The following is a 25,238-nucleotide window of genomic DNA, read 5'->3' on the forward strand; positions in this document are numbered from 1 at the left end:
GGCAGGGCAGACAGGGGTCCATGGGCAGGGTCTGGGATCTGGGAGGGCTCGGGGAGGGGTCCTCGGGCGGGATCTGGGGTACGGGAGGGGTTCCGTGGGTCTGGGTGGGGTGGGGGGGGTCCCGAGGCGGGGTCTAAGGTCCGGGCGGGGTCAGGGAGGGGTCCCCGGTTCCAGGAGGGGTTCCGGGGTCTGGGGTCCGGGAGGGGTTCCAGGGTCTGGGCGGGGTGGGGGAGCGGGTCCCCAGGCAGGGACCGGGGGTCGGGGCGGGGTTCCGGGGGTCTGGGCGGGGTCGGGGAGGGGTCCCGGGGAAGGGTCCCGGGAGGGGTTCCGGGTGTCCGGGTGGGGTCTGGGGTTCCTCGGGCAGGGTTCAAGGTCTGGGCGGGGTCGGGGAGGGGTCCCCGGGCGGGTTCCGGGTTCCGGGAGGGGTTCCGGGGATCTGGGCGGGGTCGGGGAGAGGTCCCGGGGCGGGGTCCGGGTTCTGGGAGGGCTTCCGGGGGTCTGGGCGGGATCGCGGAGGGTCCCTGGGCAGGTTCCCGGGGTCGGGGAGGGGTTTCGGGGGTTTGGGCGGGGTCGGGGAGGGGTCCCCGGGGAGGGTCCGGGAGTCGGGGCGGGGTCGGGAAGGGGTCCCCGGGCGGGGTCCTGGCTCCGGGCCCGGGGCGGGCGGGCGCGGAGGGCGGGCCGCGCGGGCGCGTTTCCGCCGGCCGGTGTCGCGCCGGGTCCCGGGGGCGGGCGGCGGCGGGCGGCGCGGAAGCGGCGTCCGGGCAGCCATGTCGCCTTTGTCTGCGGCTCGGGCGGCCCTGCGGGTCTACGCTGCGGGCGCGGCGGTGGTCCTGGCGCAGCTGCTGCGGCGCTGCCGCGGGGGCTTCGCGGAGCCAGGTCAGCAGGGCGCGGGCGCGCGGGCGGGGGGCTGCGGGCGGGCCGAGGCGGCGGGGGGCGGCGGGGGCGTTGGCGACACCGGGCCGGAGGCGCGCTCCCCGCTCGGCGGGACCCGGGGCGGGGGGGCGCGGGCGGGGGTTGTGGAGGCCAAGCGCGCCCCGGGTGCCTCTCGTGCGCGCGCGCCCCGGCTGCTCGCGCGTGCCTGCCCCGGGGCCGGGGTCTCCCGGAAGCCCGCGACCCCCGCCTCCCGGGTCACGGCCGGGCCCGCGGGCGCGCGCGCTCGACCTCGGGCGGCTATGTACGCCGGCGGGGGTCGTGCGGAGGCCGCGCGCAGGCCGGGAGCGCGACGCCGCGGAGGCCCCTCCTTCCCCCCCAGCCCAGGATTAGGCGGCATTGGCCTTCCCGGAAGGCCTGGCCGCGGCGCCGCGGGGCCCAGCGCGCGGCCGGGGCACTGGGGAGCCGGCCGGTGCGAGCGGTGGAGCGCTGCCCGCCGGGGGCCAACTCCGTCCCGCCGCCCGGAACACCGCCGCGCACTCCCCGGGCCTTCGGGTCAGGACCCGCTCAAGCTCTGGTAAGCACGGCGGGACCTCCAGCGTGCTCGTGTGGATGCGCGCCCTGGCTCTCCGTAGACACATGCTCCGGGGCTGCAAAGCCAGAATCCGGGAGGCCTTTCTGTGTGCACGGCTGCACAGGGAATTACAAGAGCCCTGGTCTGTGGGCGCAGAAATGGCAGTTTATTTTTAGGTACCAAATCAGTATTTTCCAAAACAAAGTATTCAGTGGGAACTGGGGTGGGGTGCTCCCTTGTAGCTGCTAAGCTCGTTCCTGCACGGCCTAAGAGGAGACCCCTACTCTCAGCTGTACTTCTGCAATTAGAGAGTGTGCTGGGAAGGTCGGCTAGCCTCTGCAAACTCTCCTGAGATGAGCCACACACGTACCACCTATCCTTGCCAAAATACAGTTGACCTTTGAACAACACTGGTTTGAAGTGCCCACCTTCACTTACATGTCTCTTTTCTTTTTTTTGTTTGTTTGTTTTGGCAGACGCACTGCAGGATCCCATAAGTGCCCTTAGAATTTTCTTCCTCACATTTCCTCCTGTCCAGCTTCCTTCATTGTAAGAATAGAGCATCCAGTGCTTATAATACACAAAATAACGGGCAAGTGCCCCGTAAGTCTTCTGGACAACTGTGGGCTTTTCGCAGCTATGTTTTGGGGGCCGTCAAAAGTTATAAGCGGGTTTTTCAGTGTGTGGCAACCCTCACGTAGTTTCAGCATCAACTGTGCTTTTGAATTCCTCTGGCTACCTACTAACGGTGGGAGGGGGGCCCCTTTGGGCCACACTTGGAGAACCTCAGCTCTGAGTAGGAAGAACACATTTTTCAGTGAGCTCCCCGCCCCCCCCCCCCCCAGAAGCCTCCACCCAGGGAAATGAATCTTTGTTTTACTTGAGCAAGCCTTTAACTTGTCTGATAACACTGGAATTTGTTTGTTTTTTTTTTTAACATATTTATGTACATTAGAAGTGAATGCCGGGTGAGTAAGAACCAGCAAGCTTGGAGGGGCTTAGGGACAGGGAAGTCAACACGTGGCCTTTTCAGTTAGCTTGTATACTGAGGGACGATGAGAAAGCAGTCAAAACCCGTGGAGCACTGTCACTTACACGTAACCCCGCAATGTCGCTCTGAGCCGGGTTTTGTCACCTGCCTAGGAGCCCCGTTCCGGGAGCTCCCCGGTCAATCTGGGAAAGGAATTTAGCCTTGGAGGTGGTGTCCCTGCACGGGCACACCAAAACGCGTGTTTGCAAAACTTGTTTGTGGTGTGTCGACATGGCTGGCTGGCCCTGTTCTTTCTACCTGCTGATTTAAAACAAACAAAATTGTGGAAATACAAAGTACTTGTGAAGTCACGTGCCTGCCAGACTGTGTGTTCCAGAAGAGGATCCTTATATAGAAGGATGAACGTTTGCTTCCTGGCCCTCCACGAGCCCCAGCCTGTCTGTCATCTTAGAAATGACTTTAGATATACTGGTGGGAGCACGTCCCCGCCCTGGGTCTGCTGGTGGCCCACATCCCAAGCGGCAAACCCACTGCTTTGCCTTTTAAAGCTTTTCTGATCAGCTCCTCGCTGCACTGGGTGTTTGGATGAGAGCCACTGAACTTTGCCCTGGGCCTGGAGCTAAACAGTAACAAAGACCCAGTTCCCATTTCCGGTTGGGAGTAACTTGACTTTTTTTTTTTTTTTTTTTTCTTCTGAGCACTGTGACCAGGAAGATGGGCTTGGACCTTTTCGGGAAGGGGAATGCATGTGGCAGGTATGATGTCTGGGGTCACTTAGGTTGTAGGAAGAAAGGAAGAGATAAGAGTGCAGTTGTCCTGAATGTTAAGATGTCCTAATTTCTTAACATTTATCCAAAAGCAAGACCATTTACAGACTCAGGATTGATGGTCTGGTTTGCAGATTCTCTGTCTTCTGAAGACTGCCCAGGTGGCCCACACGGTGAGGTGTGTCTGTTCATCACATCTTAAAATACATGATTTAACTAACCGCGTTTCATATCCGAATGTCACCCCAAAACTGGCCTAAAAGTTGCTCCAAGTTGCTGTGTTCTGTAGACATGTGGTCACATGTGCAGGACCAACAAAGGGGTTATCTGTTGGAAATTAAATGTCTCCACGCATCGGTGCGTTTTGAAAAGGAGACAAGGTCTACTTGATGTGTTTTTTTCTAGTTCTGATATTGTACAGAGTTTCCCTTAAAAATTCTGTTGGGGGGGGGGCGCCTGGGTGGCTCAGTCGTTAAGCGTCTGCCTTCGGCTCAGGTCATGATCCCGGGGTCCTGGGATCGAGCCCCGTGTTGGGCTCCCTGCTCAGCCCCTGCTGGTGCTCGTGCTCTCTCTCTCTCGCTCTCAAATAAATAAAATCTTAAAAATTCCGTTAGAAGTAAGCAGGCTTCTTGGTACGGAAAGTGGACTCACTTGTACGTGCTGAACCTTTGGAGGCCATACCCACTGCAAACTATGTCAACCAGCCCACTTACCGAGCTATTTTGGGAAGGCTCTTAGTTTCCAGACTACAGGGGGTTAAAACACCTATCCACAGAAAGTGAATTCTTGTTGCTTTTGTGCACACGTGGACACGGACCATGGCTCCAGGGAGGTGAAACCTGGGCACTCGAACATCATGATTTAGGGTCCCTTTCCTCTCCAAATAAAAGGAGGACCCCAAAAGAGCGTTTGTTTAGGCAGGTTTTGCCTGCTAGGAATTAAAGCAGAAATTTAAAAACGAGTTTAAGATCGTGTTTAAAATAACAAAGACAAGCCAGTTGCCTGTAACTACCAGTGATACGGGTTTTTCAGACTCTGAACAACTCCATTCTCCAAGACACAGAGTAGGCTAGTGGGCGCCGTGGCCCCCTGGTCCGTGTTTGCTGGCCTCTTGAGCTCCAGGCTGTGGGGAAGGCAGCTGGCTCTCCGTCCTGCTGCGTCTGCCCCCCACCCCCGGGACGCGCTGTTGGGGTGGCAGTGTGGGAGAAAACCGGCTTTTCTCGTGCAAAAGGCAGGACCTCTCAGGACCCCCGGGGAGGGGCTTGGAGACTGTCCCCCAGAGGTGCCCGAACCACCTGCCAAGGATGCGCGGAGAAAGCCTGCCTTGAAGAAACCTTTACTGGTGACTGTGACCAACGCCATTGTGGGCCGAGCGGTACAGATGGTGGCGGCAGGCGGCCCTGCCCAGGGGCCTTCCAGGGGCTCGCCGGAAACATCCCCTGCTCGTCGCCTGCTTTCCTGGGGGCCCCCAGAGATCCTGACGTAAGTGTGCACCCAAGGAGAGCAAGGCCCAGCCAGTGGTGCCTCCATAAGAATCCGTTTAGTTGGGGATTCCTTGTTTCTTGTGTGTGTGGCATGTAGCTCAGGGTCTCGTGACCTCGTTCAGCTAAATTAGTGATAATTATTAAAACCGTGATAATAATGCCATAGGAAGACCTGATACCGCCGAATTGTGCTGCCGGGGTAGGATGGACCCGCTCATACTCCAGAGCCAGCATGCAGCGCTTTGGTTCCTTCCCCGGTCCCTCGACGGCCGTTCCTTGTCCAGGTGCGCGATCCTGACTGGACTGCAGAACGTGCAGCTTGGGGTCTCCTCTTTCCGCAAGCCATGGCTGTGTTGGATTCCCTCCACCTGTCCTGCAGATCCTGGGCCTCGTCTCTTTGCTTCCTACGTACAGTTGCCCACAGAACAGTGTCCTCCAACCAGCCCAGGTACCATAATGCCCCATTAATCGGGCCTATTGTGATGTCTTCCTGAAAAGCCTCATGAAGGCCAGTGTGGTGGGGTGTGGCTGGCTGTGAGGACATGGGGGGCATTTTGGGCATGAGGCTGACACTCAGTATCTTTTAAGGTTTGACCCTAGTCTAAAGAATGCCCTGGGTCAGCCTTACCCTAGTACCCACTGGCTTAAAAGCTCAAAAATTCATCCTTTCCCAGCTCTGGACACCAGAGTCTGAGATCCAGGCAGGGCAGGACCGCTGAGATCCAGGTGGCACATGGTCACGATCCCTCCCGAGGCACCAGGAAAGGGTCCTTCCCCTTTTTTTTACCAGCTTCTGGGGGCTCCTGGCTTGTGGCCACATCCTTCCCATGACCTTATGATCCTTGACTTAACACACCTGGGTCCTGTTTCAAATAAGGTTCCATTCACAGGTTCTGGGAGTACCTGAATTCCAGTGGGGGCCACTCTGCGATCCCCTGTAGACATGGAGACTTTGCTCTGAACATATTCCCGATACTCAGAAAATGCCTGGTTGGTGCAGTTTGTCATTTAACCCCCCGAGCACTGTACAGCGGGTTGAAAAGTTGCAGAGTTAACAGACACCTTTGAACAGAACTCAGCTGCCATTCTGGGGAGTCTCTGCCCAGATTGGCGGCTCCGAGGGACCCAACGTGGGGGCATCAGGGACAACGGGAGCCCTCGGGGCTGGCTTCTGGGTCGACAAAGCCTCCCCTCCGAGAGCCTGGTGATGCTGAAACCCGTGCACAGCAAATGTATATCTGTGCGTACAGGTATGATTGCCCACGGTGGGCATTTTGAGAAGCTCCAGGGATCAAGATGTCCATTACCGCCCCACTAAGGTGACCGATGATGGATGTGCCAAAGATAAAAGGACCGCATGCCACGTTCCAAAAGGCGTCATTTTAAAACGTAAAATTTGGGGAAAAACAAAACAAAAGTAGCCATGCTTCTTAGCCAACTTAAAGACTGTCCAAATTAAAATCCTGTTTTTGCTTCTTGGATGCCCATGACAAACCTCGGGTTCTGTGGTGCCTCACATTCTTGCTGACAAGGAGGCCAGAGGTGCTGGTGGTGACGGTGGTTCCTCCTGGGCTGGCGCCCGTGCTGGGGCACGTGGGCTTCCGCACGCAGCCGGCAGCTCGTTCACCCCAAAAGTGACCCTGCCTGGCTGGTGCTGGGTTGGTGGACCGCCTAGCACAGGAAACAATAAACAGCCGAGATGGGCCAGGTGCTCTAAGGACCGAGAAACTCAAAGATGCGCATGTTTGCAGCCACTGTGCACGTAGGAGCGCACATGTGCACATAGGAGCGCAGATACGCACGTTTTTCAGACGTGGAGTCCTTGCGCCCATAGGAGCGCAGATACGCACGTTTTTCAGACGCGTGGAGTCCTTGCGCCCGTAAGAGCGCAGATGCGCACGTTTTCAGACGCGTGGAGTTGCTGCGCACACTGCGCATAGGAGTGACCTGCAGGGAAGAGGCGCTCACCTGTCAGAGTGCACCCTCCGCTTTGCCAAAGCCACGCGCACTCGGAAAGGTGGCCCCGTGGGGTCCCTCTGCCCCGTGGCTTGGAGACAGAGCTGCTTCAGCGTGTGGCGTGCGCTCGCTCCTCGCAGGGCACCCCCCCCTCCTGTGCCTGGGCCCCTTCTCACGCTGTGTTTGTCTTGCTGCTTCTCAGCAGGTGCGCAGGAATGAGTGGAGGCCCCGCAGGCGGGCCGCGGCGCAGAAGCCATGGAGGCGAAAGGCCTGGACCCGTCCCAGACAGACCTCAAGTTAGTGGCCCACCCACGCGCCAAGAGCAAAGTATGGAAGTACTTTGGCTTCGACACCAACGCCGAGGGCTGCATCCTGCAGTGGAAGAAGATCTACTGTCGCATCTGCATGGCCCAGATCGCCTACTCCGGCAACACCTCCAACCTCTCCTATCACCTGGAGAAGAATCACCCCGACGAGTTCTGTGAGTTCGTCAAGAGCAACACGGAGCAGATGCGCGAGGCCTTCGCCACCGCCTTCTCCAAGCTGAAGCCCGAGGCGTCGCAGCTGACCCCACCGGACACGCTGGCCACCAAGGCTGGCCACGGCCACGAGAGCAAGCGGCAGCAGGAGCTCACGGCCGCTGTCATCGGCCTCATCTGTGAGGGCCTGTACCCCGCGTCCATCGTGGACGAGCCCACGTTCAAGGTGCTGCTGAAGACGGCCGACCCCCGGTACGAGCTGCCCAGCAGGAAATTCCTCTGCAGCAAGGCCATCCCCGAGAAGTACGGCGCTGTGCGTGAGGCCGTCCTCAAGGAGCTCAGCGACGCATCCTGGTGCGGCATCTCCACGGACATGTGGAGGAGCGAGAACCAGAACCGTGCCTATGTCACGCTGGCCGCCCACTTCCTGGGCGGTGGGGCCCCCGGCTGCCTGTCCGTGGGCTCCCGCTGCCTGAAGACCTTCGAGGTCCCCGAGGACAACACGGCCGAGTCCATCACCAGGGTCCTGTACGAGGCCTTCATCGAGTGGGGCATCAGCGCCAAGGTGTTCGGGGCCACCACAGACTGTGGCAAGGACATCGTGAAGGCGTGCTCCCTGCTGGACATCTCGGTGCAGATGCCCTGCCTGGGGCACACGTTCAACGCGGGCATCCAGCAGGCCCTGCAGCTGCCCAAGCTCGCCGGGCTGTTGGCCCGCTGCCGCAAGCTGGTGGAGTACTTCCAGCAGTCGACCGTGGCCATGTACATGCTGTATGAGAAGCAGAAGCAGCAGAACATGGCGCACTGCATGTTGGTGAGCAACCGCGTGTCCTGGTGGGGCAGCACGCTGGCCATGCTGCAGCGCCTCAAGGAGCAGCAGTTTGTCATCGCGGGCGTGCTGGTAGAGGACAGCAACAACCACCACCTGATGCTGGAGGCCGCCGAGTGGGCCACCATCGCGGGGCTGGTGGAGCTGCTGCAGCCCTTCAAGCAGGTGGCCGACATGCTCTCCGCCTCCAAGTACCCCACCATCAGCATGGTGAAGCCCCTGCTGCACATGCTGCTCAACACCACGCTCAACATCAAGGAGACCGACTGCAAGGAGCTCAGCATGGCCAAGGAGGTCATCGCCAAGGAGCTGTCCAAGACCTACCAGGAGGCGCCCGAGATCGACATGTTCCTCAACGTGGCCACCTTCCTGGACCCGCGCTACAAGCGCCTGCCCTTCCTGTCTGCCTTCGAGAGGCAGCAGGTGGAGAACAGGGTGGTGGAGGAGGCCAAGGGCCTGCTGGACAAGGTCAAGGACGCTGGCGGGGGCTACCGGACGGCGGAGGACAAGATGTACGCGCTGCCCGAGGAGCCCCCGGTGAAAAAGCTGGTGCTGGCGTCCACGCCGCCGCCCACCAGCGTCATCAACAGCATGCTGGCCGAGATCTTCTGCCAGACGGGGGGCGTGGAGGACCAGGAGGAGTGGCACGCGCAGGTGGTGGAGGAGCTGAGCAACTTCAAGTCGCAGAAGGTGCTGGGCCTCAACGAGGACCCCCTCAAGTGGTGGTCCGACCGCCTGGCGCTCTTCCCCGTGCTGCCCAAGGTGCTGCAGAAATACTGGTGCGTGGCGGCCACGCGCGTCTTTCCGGAGCGACTCTTTGGCTCCTCCGCCAACGTGGTCAGCGCCAAGAGGAACCGACTGGCGCCGGCGCACGTGGACGAGCAGATCTTCCTGTACGAGAACGCGCGCAGCGGCACCGAGGCCGAGCCCGAGGACGAGGACGAGGGCGAATGGGGCCTGGACCACGAGCAGGTGTTCCCCCTAGGGGACGCCGTGCACGCCGGCTTCTTTGGCATCAGGGACGGCGGCTTCGTGTAGGTGCTGGCGGGGTGGGGGTGGGGTCGCCGTGGCGCTGGACCCCGCGGATGTTCCGCTGTGAATACCCACTGCCTGCGTGCGTGTGCGTGGGTGGCCGGGCCGAGGAGAGCAAAGGCACAGGAGGGAAACATGGGGCTGCTGTGCGCGTCTTTCTTCGGGGAGCCCAGGCTCATCGTCGCAAAGTGGCAGAAATCGACAGAGAAAGTGCTAGAAGTCCCCACGCGCACCTGCTGGCTGCTGGTTGCAGATAACGAACTCCGGGAGCAGCGCGCAGCCAGCAGGGACGGACGGTCGGAGGGAGGGAGCCCCGTTCGCTTCCTACATAAATTAATTCCACCCCCAAGGCCGTCCTGTTCTCCGCGGGATGGTTTGCGATAAACCCCAGAAAAACATCCAAACTCCCACATCCTTCCCGGCCCACACGCCTTCGCTAGGCCTTCCCGGACCTGTTGCGCACAGGAGCTCGTGTTTACTGCCCAGCGGAAGCACACACTTTGCCTTTGGCATGGCCGGGGACACCCCTCTCCGGCCCTCGCGCCCCGTGCGGGAGACGCACAAGCTTTGGGTTTGGTGCAAAGCATGAAAAGAGCAATAGGGCGCGGGCCGTGGGGACAACGCAGGCAAAGTAGTGGACGTGCTGTGTCTTCTGCCTTTTGTCGCCTCGCTGCATTTCGCTCTGTGCACATGGTCCTGGTGACCCTGAGGCGCTTGGGTCCTATCCGTGCGCATGGGTCCCATGCTTAAAAGGGGCCCTTTCCCCAAGATGACCACCAGGCCCCCCGCCCTCGGGAGCCCCGCTTTCCAAAATTACCGGGGGCCCAAATGTGCTGAGGGTGATTTCAATTTCTCCACGGGGCCACGGACGCTTGCGTTTTGTCTTTTCAACACCGCACCGCGGGGGCCCGCTGATTTTTTTAAAAAACGGACCATGGGACATTTTGGCCTTGATTTCGGGGTCGCTCCGGCTGTTCGCAGAAACCCGAGACGCTGGCGACGTTCTGCGTGGCTGAGCACCTCCGAGAGCATCATGGACATTTAAGGAGGCGGATATGTCCCTTTCCTCAGGAGGATGACCCCTCCCCCGCTGGTGTTGATGAGAGGAGGGACTCGTATCTTGACGCATCCGACTGGGTTTGAGCCTTTCTCATGGGATGGATGCTTTTTTTTTTCTTCTTATTTAACGCTTTCAAATTTGACTCTTGTTCAATAAACCCAAGAAACAGATGAGCTCCTAATTTATTTGTCTGATGTGTGTTCATTGTGACAGAAGCCCTCCAGTAACGGGGTGGGGGGGGGAGGGGCTTTTGTTTCTTTCTTGAAAGAGGTTTCCGGGCCACAAAGAATGAGTCCATGGTGCTTTGTCCTGGGGTCCTTGCAAATGACAAAGAGTCTGATCCATTCTAGGTATTTGTGCAACCCAAATTCTATGTGAATAAAGCCACCACTTGGTGATGGGCTGTCTGGCGGGGGGCCTTTTGCATTTTCCTGCCGCTTGGTGACGTGCTGCCCAGGAGCAGGCCTTTTGCATTTTCCTTCACTGGCTTGTCTTCAGCGAATGGTTTTATGAGCCCCAGCCTTTCTGAGTGGTGAGCGTGGACCTTTCATTTGTACAGTTGACTGTTGCCCAGCCTGTCCTGCCTCCTCTTAACAAAACAAGGCACCACACGGACAGACAAATGGACAAGGCACGTTGACCTGCACCGTCGCAGCCTTCTCTTCCTGCAGGGAATTGGCCGCCGTGTTGCTGGGTTGGGGCTAACTAAATATTTCCATTTCACACACAGACACGTGGAGTTAAGATGGGGCCACTTTCGGCCACAGGGACTGACGTCGAATGTGGCCAATGTCCGGTGGTCCCCGGGGAGCACGTCCTTGGCTGTGTCTGGTGATGGGCACCAGCTGTGCCCATCCTCGAGCATGGGTGCTACACGTACAGCCCCTGGCGGCACGCATTCTCCTCTCTGGGTCGGCGCACCCCCCCCCCCCACTCAGCTTCCTCACAGGTGTGCGTCTGTGTGGGATTTATGCTCACGTTTTACTCTAAAGCTCTAAGTCTGAGCTGGGTTGTTGTTGTTGTTGGGGGAGTTAATCCGGGGAGCCTTCCCGAGTTGGTTCTTGGGCGCCGTAGAGGCTCATTCCCGCTCAGCATTGGTCTGTGTGACGGTGGCTCTCAGGACCCAGGGCAGATCCGGCTCCTGTTGTCCCTGAGGAAGGAGGTATTTGTGGCTTTGTGGAGTACGCGGTCCCATCAGGGTGTGGCTGTGGTCCCGTAGATCTGCGCACGGCATGGGCGCCAGGTGGCGTGCTCCAGGCCCCAATCCCCGTGTCGCGTCTTCCCCGCAACGTTCCTGTCCTTCCGACGTTGCTCCAGCCATTTGCAAACATGAGACTCGTATAGGGTTTAGCACAACGGTCGCATGAAGCCTGCCATCCTCCTTCGGAGGTCCCGAGGCACGCACAGCAGCCCCATCCTGTTAGCACATGGGCATCTCAGACGTCTGACGTAATCCTGTGCCCACATCCTGCTTCCCAGGACATGGGCTGTAGCCGCCGTGTAGACCAGATCTGCTTGCCAGAAGCACAGACCCAGGCTCCCCCATGGGATCCGTGATTCCAAACCTGCATCATTCCTGGGTTCCCTGGGTGCCCCTGCATGTCAGGACCCTGTAGTCTGTTTCTCCAAGGTTGGGGGACTCTGTGCAGCCCCTTGGTTGGGGATGTTGGCCTTCGTTATTCTGGGAGGATTCTCAGAATATCTGCTCGGCAGTCAGACCTCTGGTGATAGGCAAGCTCCAGATGCTTGTCCAGCCTCCTGATTCCAGGGCAGTTCGGCTTCTTGATTGTTCCAGACGTGCTGCATTGTCGTGGAGACATGAGACAAGGTGTGCGTTTCGCAGGTGGCAGATGACCTGTGCTGGGGGGGGGGGGGGCTTCTTGGCGGGAATGGGCTGTCCTGTTCTCTGTTAGAACCTGTCTCTGAAGCAGGGCACTTCCCGAGAGTTTATTGTGGGGTGAATGGCACCCTTGCTTCTCATCTCAGAGGTTCAGGGTTCTGGGAGATGGTACTTGAGGAGGCTTTTCTTCCTAGGTAGCTCATGGCTGGGTTTTCCCGGAAAGGACCCGTTGACTGTGCAGCAGGCAAGGAAAGATGGTGCCTCGTGCACAGTACTGGGGACATCAGCACTGTGCTTTGTGGGCATCTTGAAATTTCACTGTGATTCTGTCCCTGGCTAACAGGTTACATACGTGGTAAGCCTTGTGATTCCGTGCCTGTGTGGAATGGATGACATATAGCTCCTGTCTGTGTCCTCTATGTGTCTATGGTCTATTGTATATTCTACCTGCCTATTGATTATCTATGTTTCTATGTGTTTTCTATCATGTATCTATTATTTGTCAATCCAACCATCCATTGATCCATCCATCCACTCATCCATCCATCCATCCATCCATCCATCCATCCATCCATCCATCCTATAGTTTTGTGGTTAAACTGAAGGTGCATTGAGTGACTTTTATTCTACCTCCGTGACATTTAATGGGTTGATGATGTTTCCTTATGGGACAGCTGTCATCAATTGATGTGTCGCGGATTTGCAGTTTTGCTCACTTTCTAAATCATTCTGGAAGGAACCATGTGATTCCTACAGTCAAGCCTCCCCAGGTCACAGGGAACGTCCAAGGACTGGACCTTTCAAGCTTCTGTGCCAGGGGAGGTGGGTAGAGCATCCATCTGCACTCAGTGCCTGGTCCCCTGCCTCCTAGGCTGGCGTGGCTCCCAACCCTTCACACACATTTGGCTAGGGAGATAAGACATTAGGGTCAGGTCAGCAGACTGCAATGTCAGCCACCTGCAGGGGACACTAAGGCAGGGCCCTGCAGGGGATGGGCAGAGTGGATGTTGGCTGCCTTGGGACCTCCCCAAAGAGGAGCCTGTTCCTTACAGGCTGGGCTGTGAGCCTGGAGAGGGGTTCTCCAGAGGGCCACACACGGGGAGGTCCAGGCAGGGCAAAGACACCAGGGTGCAGGCATCTGAGCCAAAACAGGCTGCCTGGCTGGTGTCCAGCATGAAGGACACCCCCTTGGAGGGGCTGGCGAGGGTGTGGGTGGCAGGCTGGCTGAGCCCCTCCCTGGCCTTGTCTTTTCCTGGCCACCCCAGTAAGGAGTTTGAACGCATTAGGCCTGGACACGTGGTTGGACAGGAGGTGCAGATACACAGTCGGGGTCGTGGCGGGCAGAGCAGGGAGTGATGGTCGTGGAGGAAAGGAGTCTGGAGAGATGCTGGAGCTCTGTCTCTTCATCATGTGAGGTCAGAGCAAAAAGGTGGCCGTTGACAATCCAGGGGGTGGGTTTTCACCAGACACTGAACCAGCGGGCACCTGGATCTCCCACTTCCAGCCTCCAGGACCTCGAGAAGTAAACGTGTGTCGTTTTAAAGCCGCTCCTTTCTAGGGTGTTATGCAGGCTGTGTGAGTCAGGGATGTGTAGAGAAACAGAACCCATAGCTCGTGTGACGCGTTCTCCCCCTTCCTGCACGTTCTCTGATGCTTTTCAGACCGTCAACTGATTAGACGAGGCCCACCCACGGTGCAGAAGGCCCTTGGCTTTACTGTGCACCAGATGCAATGCTCATCTCTTCCAGAAACACCCTCACAGACAGACACACCCAGGAGGAATGTGTCACCAGCTCTCTGAGCTTCCCTCAATCCATGTGTGACGAACCCTCACTCGAGCTGGCTCCTACAAGTACCTGAGTGGGTGCAGCTGGGCTGGGTCCCAACCGTCACATCCCCCATCCACGCTCCCCAGGAACCACGCTGCTTTCCCATAGTGCTCATGGTTTGCTCTCAGCGCACAGTAGGGAGCAAACCCTCCTTGCACAACGGTGCTCCTTGGAAATACCAACAACACGCCCGGAAAACACCCTCTGTGTTTTCCACACGGGGCATGTTTTCTTCTTCCCATTTATCCTCACACCACCGGGGACCCTCCCCAGACGGCTGTGTCCGTGGGTGTTCACCCTTCCTCAACATCATGTTTGTTTTTTAATTAATAGATTTTATTTTTTATTTTTACAGTGGTTTTAGGTCCAGCCTAAAATAAAAACATATCCGGCATGCAATTAAATATGTCCAGTAGCAACATTGAGGGGAACATACAGAAATTTCCCATGTACCCCCATGACCACACACATGCGTAGCCTCCCCAGCATGCATACCTGCCCCATAGACGGTACGTTTCCTACAATCGACGAACTCGCACAAACACATCATTAGCACCCACAAGCATACTTTACGTTAGGGCTTCTTCTTGGGGTTGTACAAACTGTGGGTTTGCAGACATGTGCAATGACACGTGTGCATCATTATTGAGTCGCGCAGACGACTGGCACCTCCCTAAAAATCCTCAGTGCTGCACCTGCCCATCCCTCGTCCCCCATCCCTGGCCGACCACTGATCTTTCTCCTGTCTCCGCGGTTTTGCCTTTTCTGGAATGTCCTAGAGCCGGAATCACACAGGATGGAGCCTTTTCAGACCGGCTCCCTTCCCTTCTCAGCATGCACGTAAGGTAACTTTGTGCCTTCTCACGGCTTGATAGATCATTTCTATTTAGCACTGACTAATACTCCCCTTGCCTGAACAGACTGCACCTTATGCATCATCCATCCACCTGCTGAAGGTCACTTGCATCATCTTTCCGAAGAGAGCACATTATGCCCTGGTCCCTTTGGGGTCAGAACGTGTGAAAAACAGTTTTCCGACGGTGTTGTCTTCCTGCTGTTTGAGGCAGCGTGCGGGGCTGGCTGGATCTCTGAGTTGTTTCTCTGGTCAGCCGTCCACGGGGAGCCCCGTTTCAAGCCCGGGATGCTGGAGCAGCTTTCCTGGGGCAAGACTGAGCATTTGGAGGAAGCACAGAGCTTGTTCCCGCTGCAACATGAGCTCGTCCCTGCACAGTGCACGTGGGATTGGGCCAAGAGCCTGGGTCTGGGGAGGGCTGGTCCATTAGGGAAGTAATTCCAGCCCCGCTCCCCCCCATCTCCTGATTTCAGACCACCTCTGCGATGCAGCCGGGGTGGTGAGCTCGTTCCCTTTGCCGCACGGTGATGTGTGTCAATCTCCAGGCGGTGGTCACGGGTCCTCACGGCGGCGGCCCTGAGACGGAAGGCTTATGACCACAGAAGGCAAGCTTGTTGGGCAGCAGACAGCCCAGCGTCCGGCTCCAGTTCTCCCTCTTCTGCCACCATTGAAGGCACAAGGACCTATTTGCCTGACATCTGCGCTGGTGTATCATGGTGTCGAGATGTGCTGGTATGTGCTGGACACCCGGTCCTCCGCTCATGACCGTGGCACCATGTTGGTGCATCATCCACGCTTCTCTGGCTCAGCTGGCCGTCCCCCACCTGGGTCCCTGCCATTTCTGTTGCTGACCTCAGGCTTTGCTCCACCAGCGTGCTCAACAAGGAGGTCCTCCCTTTCCAGGGAGCCTGCCGTGCACAGGGCGTCTGGGTCTTGGCTTCCGCCCAGTGCTTTTTTGGGGATTACCGCTCTGGTCCCCCCGTTGTCCTTGCTCGAGGCAGTGGCTTCGCTCACGAAGGAGCTCACTCACGTAGGGGGGGGTCCAAGCTTCTGGGTGATGGCTGTCGGTCTACACCTGTGTTGCATGGAATGATGTGTATGTTGTGATGGTTAATTTTACGTCATCTTGGCTGGACCATGTGTGCACACATGTGGTCAAACACTAGTTTGGATGTTGCTCAGAAAGTATGTCTAGATGAGGTTAACACTGCAATCAGTAGTCTTTGAGTAAAGCAGGTGACTCTCTCTAGGGTCGGTAGGCCTTGTCCAATCAGTTGAAAGCTTCGTGAGAAACCGATTGACCTCCCCTTTGCTGGTGGATGTGATTTTTTTGTTGACCTTGTTATGACGCTTTGATTTATCGCTCTACAAGATGAGTGCCTTTCAAACATAATCCTACGGTACATACTAGTTTGTATCTTCCCTTTTCCCCTTGGATTGGTGGGCCTTGTCCGATCGCTTGAAGGCTTGTGAGCAAACAGACTGACCTCTCCGGACAAAGAGGAAATTCTGTCTCCAGGTGGCTTTTGGACTCTTGCTGCAACATTAGCTCGTCCCTGGGTCTCAGCCTGCTGGTCGACCCTGCAGAATACAGACTAAAATATATGCAGTTACGTGAACCAGTTCCTTAAATTAAATCTCTGTCTCTCTCTCCACATAGTCTTTTGATGTGTTTCTTGGGAGAACCCTCATACATCCTTTATGTGGAAGGGACATGGGGCTGGACCCCTTCGCAGCTGGAGAGCACATGTCTGCAACTCTTTTATTGCATCGTGTGGTAGGGCCCCAAGTGCCAAGCATCTCCACGTCATGCAAAACACGCATCGCCTTTGGTCACCGCGCCCACCGTCCATGCCTTCACTTTGAATTCTGCAGATGAGTCTCTCTAGTGCAGGTGGGCCTCGTCCGATCAGTTGAAGGCTTTGTGAGAAAACGGTCTGACCTCCCCTTTGCTGGTGGATGTTTTTTTTTCCCGATATTGCTGTGACGCTTTGATTTAGCGCCCTCTAACATGAATACCTTTCAAACACAATCCTATGTTACGTACTAGTTTGTCTCTTACTTTTCTCCTTTGGATCCTTTCTTCATGGTTTATTGGAATGCAAGGATATGTGTGTAGAAAATACCTGGCTTTGTTTGGATGGTCCCTTTCTTGACTGTCACGTTATAAACGCTTTTTTTTTTTTAAAGATGTATTTATTTATTTGAGGGAGAAAGAGCTGTGGGGAGGGGCAGACAGAGAGAGAGGATCTCAAGCAGATTCCCTGCTGAGCCTGGAGCCTGAGATCACCACCTGAGTTGAACTCAAGACTCGGCCGCGTAACCGACTGCACCATGCAGGTGCCCCTAAACACTGTTTCTAATATAAGCTTGACTGACCTGACCCCCAGGTCATTCCCTTTCTCGTAGTGCGTATGAACCGATTATCGGATTTTCTGCCCCACTTTTATGGAGATTAGTTGGCGAGACATTGTGCACGTCTAATGTCAGAGGTGCTTGCAGAAAGTTTCGGAAAGCTCACGGGCACGTTCTCCACGCGGTGGTTGTTTTGTTTTCCTGTACTGAATATTTCACAGAAACGGAATCCACGTCCTCTGTGGGCTCGGGAGCGTGGCTTCTGTCCCGGAGCGTCGTGGCCTCGCGGTCCATCCACGGGGCAGCAGCTATCAGAGCTCTGTTCCTTTTCACAGCTGAGTCCTGTTCTATCCACGGATGGACCCCAGCGGTGGGCACCTGGGCTGTTCACATCTCCCTGGCTCCCATGCATAATGCTGCTGTGAGCCTCCCCGCAGGGGTGTGTGTGTGTGTGTGTGTGTGGACACCTGCTTCCGTGTCTCCTGGATGGATGGACGCCGAGGAGTGGAATCGCCGGGCCACGTGCTTTCTCCGCTGCTCTTTGAAAGTGCCCGAAGCATTTTCCACGCCCACCGGTCACCCAGGATGGTCCCAATTTGCCTCCCTGCTCGTCAGCCTTTGCGCGGCGATGTTCTTATTTCCCCCGAAATGAGACCCATGCTAGCAGACCTGAAGCAGTGTCTCCCTGTGGCTTTAGTTTGCGTTTCCCTTTGGAGGACGATGCTGAGCATCATTTCGGGTGCTTGCTTTACAGAGTGCCATTCTCAGCTCCCAGTGGGGAATGCGGACATCTTACTTAATGGCGGGGGATGGGAGGCACGTGAGACCCTCCTGCGTCCACGAGGAAGTTAAGACGGCTCGCACGGGTCTGCCTCGGGCAGGTAACATGGAGCGTCCATCAGCGTCCGAACAGAGTTGGTGTTGCTGCCCATGCTCTGGGTTCACACCACACCTGCCCCTGGTGTCCACCTTGTGTCTTGACGGCAGGCAGACGCAGGTGTGTGCAGCCCTCAGCGTTTGAGAAAAGGACCAGGGCGTGCCATTAACAGCAGCTCCAATGGGAGCCCTAAAACACACGGGCATTTCCAACACAACGGGACAGGAGCCAAGACGGCAAAGACTTCTTTGTTTTTAAATTTGTGTTTTGAAAAGCAGACTGTATCATATGGCACGAGCTCATTCGACTTTTTGCAGATCACTGTAATTCCCGTGCAGTTGCGAGAAAGAATATGGAGAAATCTCGTGTACCCTTTCCCTGATTTTCCTGCAGGGATAACATCTTGCAAATCTATATAGTATGTGATCCCAACGCATGTGTCAGCAGGGAGGCAATGCATTGTTCTTTTTCCATATTTCTTGTTTTCATGGGGAGCCAACTGTGTGTTGGTGGGGTGAGCAGTCTGGGATCTCTTTGCACATGGAGGGTAGTGAATCCCCCCTCATGGTCAAAACACAGGGTGCGTTTGCCACCACCAGATTCCCAAATGCTCCCTTCCTATAGCTTCGCTACCTCCTTCCTTCTTCCATCCATCCTTCACCCACGGCCAGCCGCTCATCCATTCTGCATTTGCATGATGCGATCATTTCAAGAATGTCACATAAACGGAGTCACACACAATGCAACCCTTTTAAAATTGCTTCCCCGTTGCTAGAACAATAACGCTTTCTTTTGCAAGAACACCTGGAAAGACTCTTGCCTAAAACGGCATTCACACAGAAGACCTTTGTCTTGTCAACAAGGTGGGCATTGCATCTTTTATGTTCGAGCATCTTTGCGTACCCGTGCGAGTGTGTCCGTGGCATCAGTTCTCAGCACCGGAGGTGCCGGGTCAAAGGGAATAGGCACACACGCACGCCCGCTTTGCACGGCCCTCGGCAGCCCCTCTGCAGAGAACACGCACACACGCACGCCCGCTTTGCACGGCCCTCGGCAGCCCCTCTGCAGAGAACACGCACACACGCACGCCCGCTTTGCACGGCCCTCGGCAGCCCCTCTGCAGAGAACACGCACACACGCCCGCCCGCTTTGCACGGCCCTCGGCAGCCCCTCTGCAGAGAACACGCACACACGCACGCCCGCTTTGCACGGCCCTCGGCAGCCCCTCTGCAGAGAACACGCACACACACCCGCCCGCTTTGCACGGCCCTCGGCAGCCCCTCTGCTGAAGAGACACAGTCTTGGGGCCAAACGAATCGTTTTGGCGCGAGCATGCACTTTTTCCCCCCAGGGACCAACAATCCTGGGGGTGTGGGGGCGGGCCCAGCTGTTGTGATGGATGAGCACCAGTCACCTGCCTTACCTCCATCGTGTTTCGTTAAAGGAGTGTGTTTCAGCAGAGTGTTTTACACGTGAATGTTTGGATTCACTGTCCAGGAGTCCCTTGTTCATTTTCTTTGTCTCTTCTGGGGGGAGGAGGAGGGTAGATGTTCACGTTCTTTCACAAGACCCTTTATGGGCGAAGAATGCCCCCTTTCTTCTACGCCCCGCACTCTGTCATTTGCCCTTTGATATTACCTGACGCACGTCCGACTCTTTAGAACGCAGCCTTTTCTTTATGTGCTCTCTGCGTTATCCGACGTCTCCCTGCACGAATTCTGCATGGTCCTTAGAAAAGACACGGTCGTGGGCGCCTGGGTGGCTCAGTCGGTGAAACGACTGCCTCCGGCTCAGGTCATGATCCTGGAGTCCCGGGATCGAGTCCCGCATCGGGCTCCCCGCTCAGCGGGGAGTCTGCTTCTCCCTCGGACCCTCCTCCCTCTCGTGCTCTCTCTCTCTCATTCTCTCTCTCTCAAATGAATAAATAAAATCTTTAAAAAAAAAAAAAGAAGAGACATGGTCGTGGAGAGATCATCCACTGAAAATCAGCCACCAGCGCGTTCCCCTCTGTGTTGATGATCGGATTTTTAAATATTTGAGATGTTTAAATATTTAAATCATTTACGCAATATTTTAAACAGTTCAAGTGTCTGAGTATTTAAATTATTTAAACAATATTATAAATCTTTCAAGTAGCAAAATATGTAAATTATTTAAAAACTATATTAAGTAGTTCAAGTATTTGAATCTGTAAATTATTTAAACAATATTTTAAGTCTTTCAAGTATTTGAGAACTTAAACTATTTAAATAAAATTATTTAAATAAGTAATAAATACATAATAAATAAAAATAATTCAAATGTTCAAAATGTAATGATACATAATAATAAATAAAAATAATTCAGATAATTTATCTTTCAAATATTTGAATATTTAATTATTTGAATATTTGAATCTGTAAATGATTTAAACAATCTTAATATTTCAAGGATTTCAATCTGTAAATTCCTTAAACAATATTTTAAAATCTCTCAAATCTTTGAAAATTTAAATTATTCAAATAGAAGTATTTAAGTAAATAATCAATGAATAAGTAATAAAATAAAAATAATTCAAATATTTAAATAATTTTAAATCTTTCAGATGTTTGAATATTTAAATTATCTGAATATTTGAATTTGTAAATGATTTAAACAATATTTAAATAGTCCAAGTGTTTGAATATGTAAATTATTTAAATAATGTTTTTAAATATTTCACATCTTTACTGGGGCTGTGTCTTGTTTCCTGTGCTGTGGTCAGTGAGCTGAGGATGTACAGAGCTGTCATGTTACTGCTTCCCTACACGTTGGCCTTCGCCAAGGCATGAGGTCAACCCTCCACATCTGAGTTCTTAAAAAAGAAAAATGACCCACGAGGGCTCTAAACATAGTCCGGGCTCAGGACGGGAGCTCCTTCTCAGGACAGCCTGCAAACATCTTGCCTTTGCCAAGCAGTCTTGGGAGGTGCTGGTTGCTTTCCTTGCTATCTGAGTTATGGGCTTGTCCCCCAAACACATCAGAGGTGCACCGTTGGACCGTGAGGCTGCCGAACTAGGTGGTTTGGGGACGAAAGCAACAGGCATTGAGCGTTGTCCCTGGGCGGCCTCACCGTGCGTTTGGGGCAGCTGCTGTCCCGGTACAAGCTGGTGTGGTGCAGATCAGGTTACAGCTGCACCTCCCCACAGCTCCCTCTGATCCCCGTCGGAGGTGAGCCGGCCTGTGGGACTCGCTGGTGATGGATGCTGCTCTGCAGGACAGATGGTGGCATGCAAGGTGATGGACAGTGATCCCATGTCTCTGTTTGCAACCGGGTTTTGGGGGGAAGCATAGAAGGCATCTGGGCTGGAACTGACTAGCATCTGGGAGATAAAGGAGAGGGGAGAGTGGCTGGCTCACCTGTGCTCCTAGGGAGCCCCGCTAGCCAGGCTGGGGTGTCCTTGCACAGCTGTGTGCATGAATGTGCACCAATTTCTAGGGTTTGAATTGTGCCCTCCCCAAAAAAGATACGTTGAAGTCTCAGCCCCTGGTACCTGTGAAGGGGATCTTATTTGGAAATAGGGTCTCTGCAGATGGTCAAGTTAAGATGAGGTCAGTAGGGTGGGCCTTGCTCCCATAGGACTGGGGTCCTTATCAGAAGAGGGGATGAGAACACACAGACATGCACAGAAGGAGAACCACGCAAGGACACAGGGAGAACACAGGGTCTGCATGCCAAGGAGAGAGTCCTCAGGGGGGAACCAGTGTTAGTCTCTCTCTCTCTCTCTCTCTCTCTATCATCTATCATCTATTCATCCATCCATCCTTCTATCCATCCATCCATCTTATTGATCATCTCTCTCTTTATATATATATATAAACAAATATATATGACATATCTATGACGTCTCTACATAGGTGTATATACATCCCCCCCACACATATGTATATTTTTTGAATTTTAATCATTTTAAGGAATTGGCTCATGCAACTATGAAGACTTGTTAAGCCCACAATCTGGAGGGTGGACCAGCATGCTGAAAACCCAGGGCAGACTTACAGTTTGAGTCTGAAGGGTATCTGCTGGGGAATGGACTCTTGCTCAGGGGGTATCAGTCTTTGCGCTACGAACGCCATCAACTGATTAGACGAGGCCCACCCACACCAGAGAGGAGAATCTGCTTTAGTCACAAACTGCCGATTTCAGTGTTAATCACATCCAAAAATAAATAAATAAATAAATAAAAAGACCCAGCTTCACAGAAGCACCCAGAATGATGTTTGAGTGCGTATCTGGGCACCGTGGCCCAGCTGACTAGACACATAAAATCAACTATTCCAGAAGATGTGACGTTCACACCTGTAATATGGTTGTTCTGGGCTTGGCGGGAGGGAAAGGCAGCTGCAAGGCCGGGGACTGGGGACTTGATAGTGTGACGCCTGGACCCTCTTGGGCAGGTGGGGGGGGTGGTGGTGTCGGCGTCTTGCTTTGGAAATCAGCTCTCTGGGAGAGACGGGGATTGGCCCACAGCCAGTGTGCTCCCCAGACATCAGGACGTGTAGGCTCACCCTTGGCATGCGTGGATTCCAGAGAACCGAGTCCCTCGACCTCCCCTCCAGTGCCTTTCTCTGGGAGTCTCTCCACCCACTTTGCACTGGGTGTACCTTCTCCTTTCCTCTTTGGGTTTTAGCCGCCATGGCTTGTTCAACCTTCTGTGTGCATGGGAAGCTCTGGGATGCCGATGGAGCAGGTGCAGACCCCAGTGTTCATGCGGGATCTGGGATGGAGCAGCCTCTCTTCCTCCCCATGATGCCCTTACCTGATGCAGACTGGGAGCCCGCGTCTGAGACGCGTGTAATGTGTGCATTTCAGCGCACGTGTGTATAAACGTATAGGATTCAGCATCTCTGAGCCTCAGCAGCTACGTGCAGGGTGAGCGATCAAGACCAGTCTTCCGAGGGCAGTTTGGTTTCGTGTCTGCGTCCACCAGTTTCCTAATGGTGCGGCCAGTGGTGTTACTGGCTGTCCGCGGGGCTCTGCAGGGCTTTGGGCTTGTATAAGAAAAACTCCTACGTGCGGACTGGTGGGGATTCTTCTTGAGCTGGTCCTGGAGGAATTGGGATGCACGTTGCAGAACAAGAGGTTCACTGCATTTATCGGGAAAGCATGGTGTGCATGGTGATGGTGGACACATTTGGGCTTACAGGAGGGGGACGTAGCAGGTCAGCAGGGATGGGGTCTCCCTGGCATGCAGGGATGAGCCCCGACACCTTGGGGGGGCCCACAGCAGGTAGCTCTGGCCCCGCCCACCACCTGTCTGCCTCTGTCTCTCCTGCCCATCGGGCCAAGCGGCCCTCAGTCTTGTTTCCAAACGCTTCCTCAGCATTCCCTCCTCTTGCATCCGCCTTGTGTCCTCACCTCCCCTTTGCACGATGCTTGCAGGTCCTTCCCCGCCTCGCACAGCTCTCACCCCCGCGCCCCTCCTCTGGCAGCAAGCTGAGTCTCCCCAGGACCCCTGTGTGCCTGCATGCAGACTGTCCTCACCTCCTGCCTCCTCTCCGGGAGGAGGAATTTTGAAGTCCCTGTGGAGATGTTCTCAGTGCCCCCTCCCCAGCACCCTCCACGTTTTGGGGCAGTCCCTGCGTTCAGGAGGGGCTTATGCCGTCTGTCCATCCACACAGGACAGACGCGTCTCTGACCTGCCCCATGCCTTCGCATCCTCGGTAATCCGCCATGCACATGAGTGCACATCCTAGTTCGAGAATGCCCTCCAATGCTGTATCTTCAGTTGACGAAGAATAACCCTCATGCCTTCACAGAACAATGGCAGACGTGCTTCTCTTCCTTTGTAAGGAAACCCAACAGGCGCGTGCAGGACGTTTCAGGAGAAAAGAAAGAAGAAAGCGTGCTCGTTTTCAGGACTTGGAAGGCGCTGGGAAGTGTTGGCAGTGCGTCTCCAGTAGGAGCTCCCATTCTGCGTTCTGCTCCTGGCCTGGGGTTTTGCAAGCCCTGCACTGAGCTCCATGGAGGGGACACGGGGTGGGACCCAGCGTGGGTGTGCTGCATGGGCCCTTACGGTCTGTGGTGCCATCTGGGGAGGCCAGCGTCCGAGTCTGGCGTGGATGCCTTGGCAGCCATGTGTGCACCAAGCCCGGAGCTTGGACAGGTGAGAGCTGTTTCATCCAGAAGCAGATGGCTGCCATGTTCCCACTCTCGCTGGCGAGGGTCCAGCATGGAGGGTTCCCATCATGCGTGAGCATTTCTTTTGGATGGGATGCCCGTGTTGAAGCCCTGTGATATAAAACAGCATGGGTTTTAGGCCAATCTGAGGCCAGTGTTGGGGGGAGGCACTGGGTCAGCTGCTCAGAACCATCTCTGACATTGTTTCCCTTTTCTCTTTGGCTGCTAGGAAGCTCAAAGCTGAATTTGCACTCAGAGTCCATGGGAGGGGTCTTATGATCAGCAGAGCTGCAGACGATTTTTAGTCTTCCTGGCTGGTTCAAATCTAACTCAGGAACTGAGTTTTAGGATTTCTTTGATTGCCCCCACCCCTTATTCATGTGCATCGTATAACCAACTTTTGAACATTGTATTTTGGCATGTTCAACATTTAACCTGAAATTTTTAAAAAATTTTAAATCATTTCTGTTTATTTGGGTTAATCCTGGAAAGCTTAACGGCCAGGGAATGCGTATGCTTAAAGTTTTAAGCTGGGAAAATACAAGTGTTCTTTTTCTAAAGGACAAGTAATACGCAGTAGGGGGAGGCTTAGTGATGTCTTACAAAATTAAGTTTTCCATTGTAAGTTTTTTATGTCCAGAAACAACACTCGTGACCTCGAGTAGTCGATGCCATTTATCACACTTTTGGTGATTCTTGTGTCTCGCAAATCACAATTGTTTGTGAAGTGTAGATTCATCCGTGTATTTATGGATCAGCATGGAAACGGCTGTGCGGGTTTTCCCTGTAAACCAGTCCCCTCCTGTCTTCACCAACCAGGACATATATTTCCAGGGTATGGCCAATAATTACCGGCTTTGGAGCACCCCGCTCTTGCCCCTGCCCGTCTTTGGTGTGATTTGGTTCCACGGGGCGCGTTTTTGCATTTGGAGAACCATCTCCCGCGTGCCGAGTCCTGATAGGAGGTGTTCTGGTTCCAAGGCCACATCTTCCTGTTGTTACTTTGGGGCCGTTTAATAGAATGAGCTGACACAAGGTTGGACTTCTCCATCTGAGTCATGTACACAGTCATTTTGGTTTCCGATTTTGGTGGCTGGAGTCATGTTCCCCAAAGATGTCGGTGTCCTTAAGCCCTGGAAACTCTATGTCATATACTCACGAGGCTAAAAGAGAATAACAGTTGAAGACGGAAATTAAGATTGCCAATCAGATGACCTTGAGATGGGGATTTGTGACCTCCAGAACTGTAGGATAGTACGTTTGTGTTTGGGTGGCACTGATTCTCAATGGATATCCAGCCAAG

General features: G+C 54.7%; 2 protein-coding genes across 5 annotated transcripts in view; both read left to right on the forward strand.

Moving 5' to 3' along the window:
• Positions 1-691: 691 nt before the first annotated feature.
• DHRSX (dehydrogenase/reductase X-linked) overlaps positions 692-25,238 on the forward strand; it is a 149,334-nt gene continuing 124,787 nt past the window's right edge. For both annotated transcript variants that reach the window (XM_035725623.1, XM_027608406.1), the window contains exon 1: positions 692-876. In XM_035725623.1, coding sequence (XP_035581516.1) covers positions 768-876 — 109 coding nt within the window. In that variant the 5' untranslated portion in view covers positions 692-767. The remainder of the gene's footprint in view (positions 877-25,238) is intronic.
• ZBED1 (zinc finger BED-type containing 1) lies at positions 738-9,715 on the forward strand. Of its 3 annotated transcripts, XM_027608403.2 has the most exons (4): positions 1,521-3,190; positions 4,434-4,684; positions 4,853-5,134; positions 6,845-9,715. In XM_027608403.2, the coding sequence occupies exon 4, from the start codon at positions 6,898-6,900 to the stop codon at positions 8,986-8,988; it is 2,091 nt and encodes a 696-aa protein (XP_027464204.1). In that variant the 5' UTR covers positions 1,521-3,190; positions 4,434-4,684; positions 4,853-5,134; positions 6,845-6,897; the 3' UTR covers positions 8,989-9,715. The 3 variants fall into 3 exon arrangements, with proteins under 3 accessions (XP_035581515.1, XP_027464204.1, XP_027464205.1); XM_027608404.2 differs by lacking the exon at positions 1,521-3,190 and having other exon boundaries at positions 4,342-4,684; XM_035725622.1 differs by lacking the exons at positions 1,521-3,190; positions 4,434-4,684; positions 4,853-5,134 and adding an exon at positions 738-876.

This window comes from Zalophus californianus, chromosome X, assembly GCF_009762305.2.
Source record: "Zalophus californianus isolate mZalCal1 chromosome X, mZalCal1.pri.v2, whole genome shotgun sequence".
Lineage (NCBI taxonomy): Eukaryota > Metazoa > Chordata > Mammalia > Carnivora > Otariidae > Zalophus > Zalophus californianus.

What these genes read in the sequence shown, in the direction of transcription:
- ZBED1 (XM_035725622.1), top strand. Translation starts at nt 6,898, where the DNA reads ATGGAGGCGAAAGGCCTGGACCCGTCCCAGACAGACCTCAAGTTAGTG.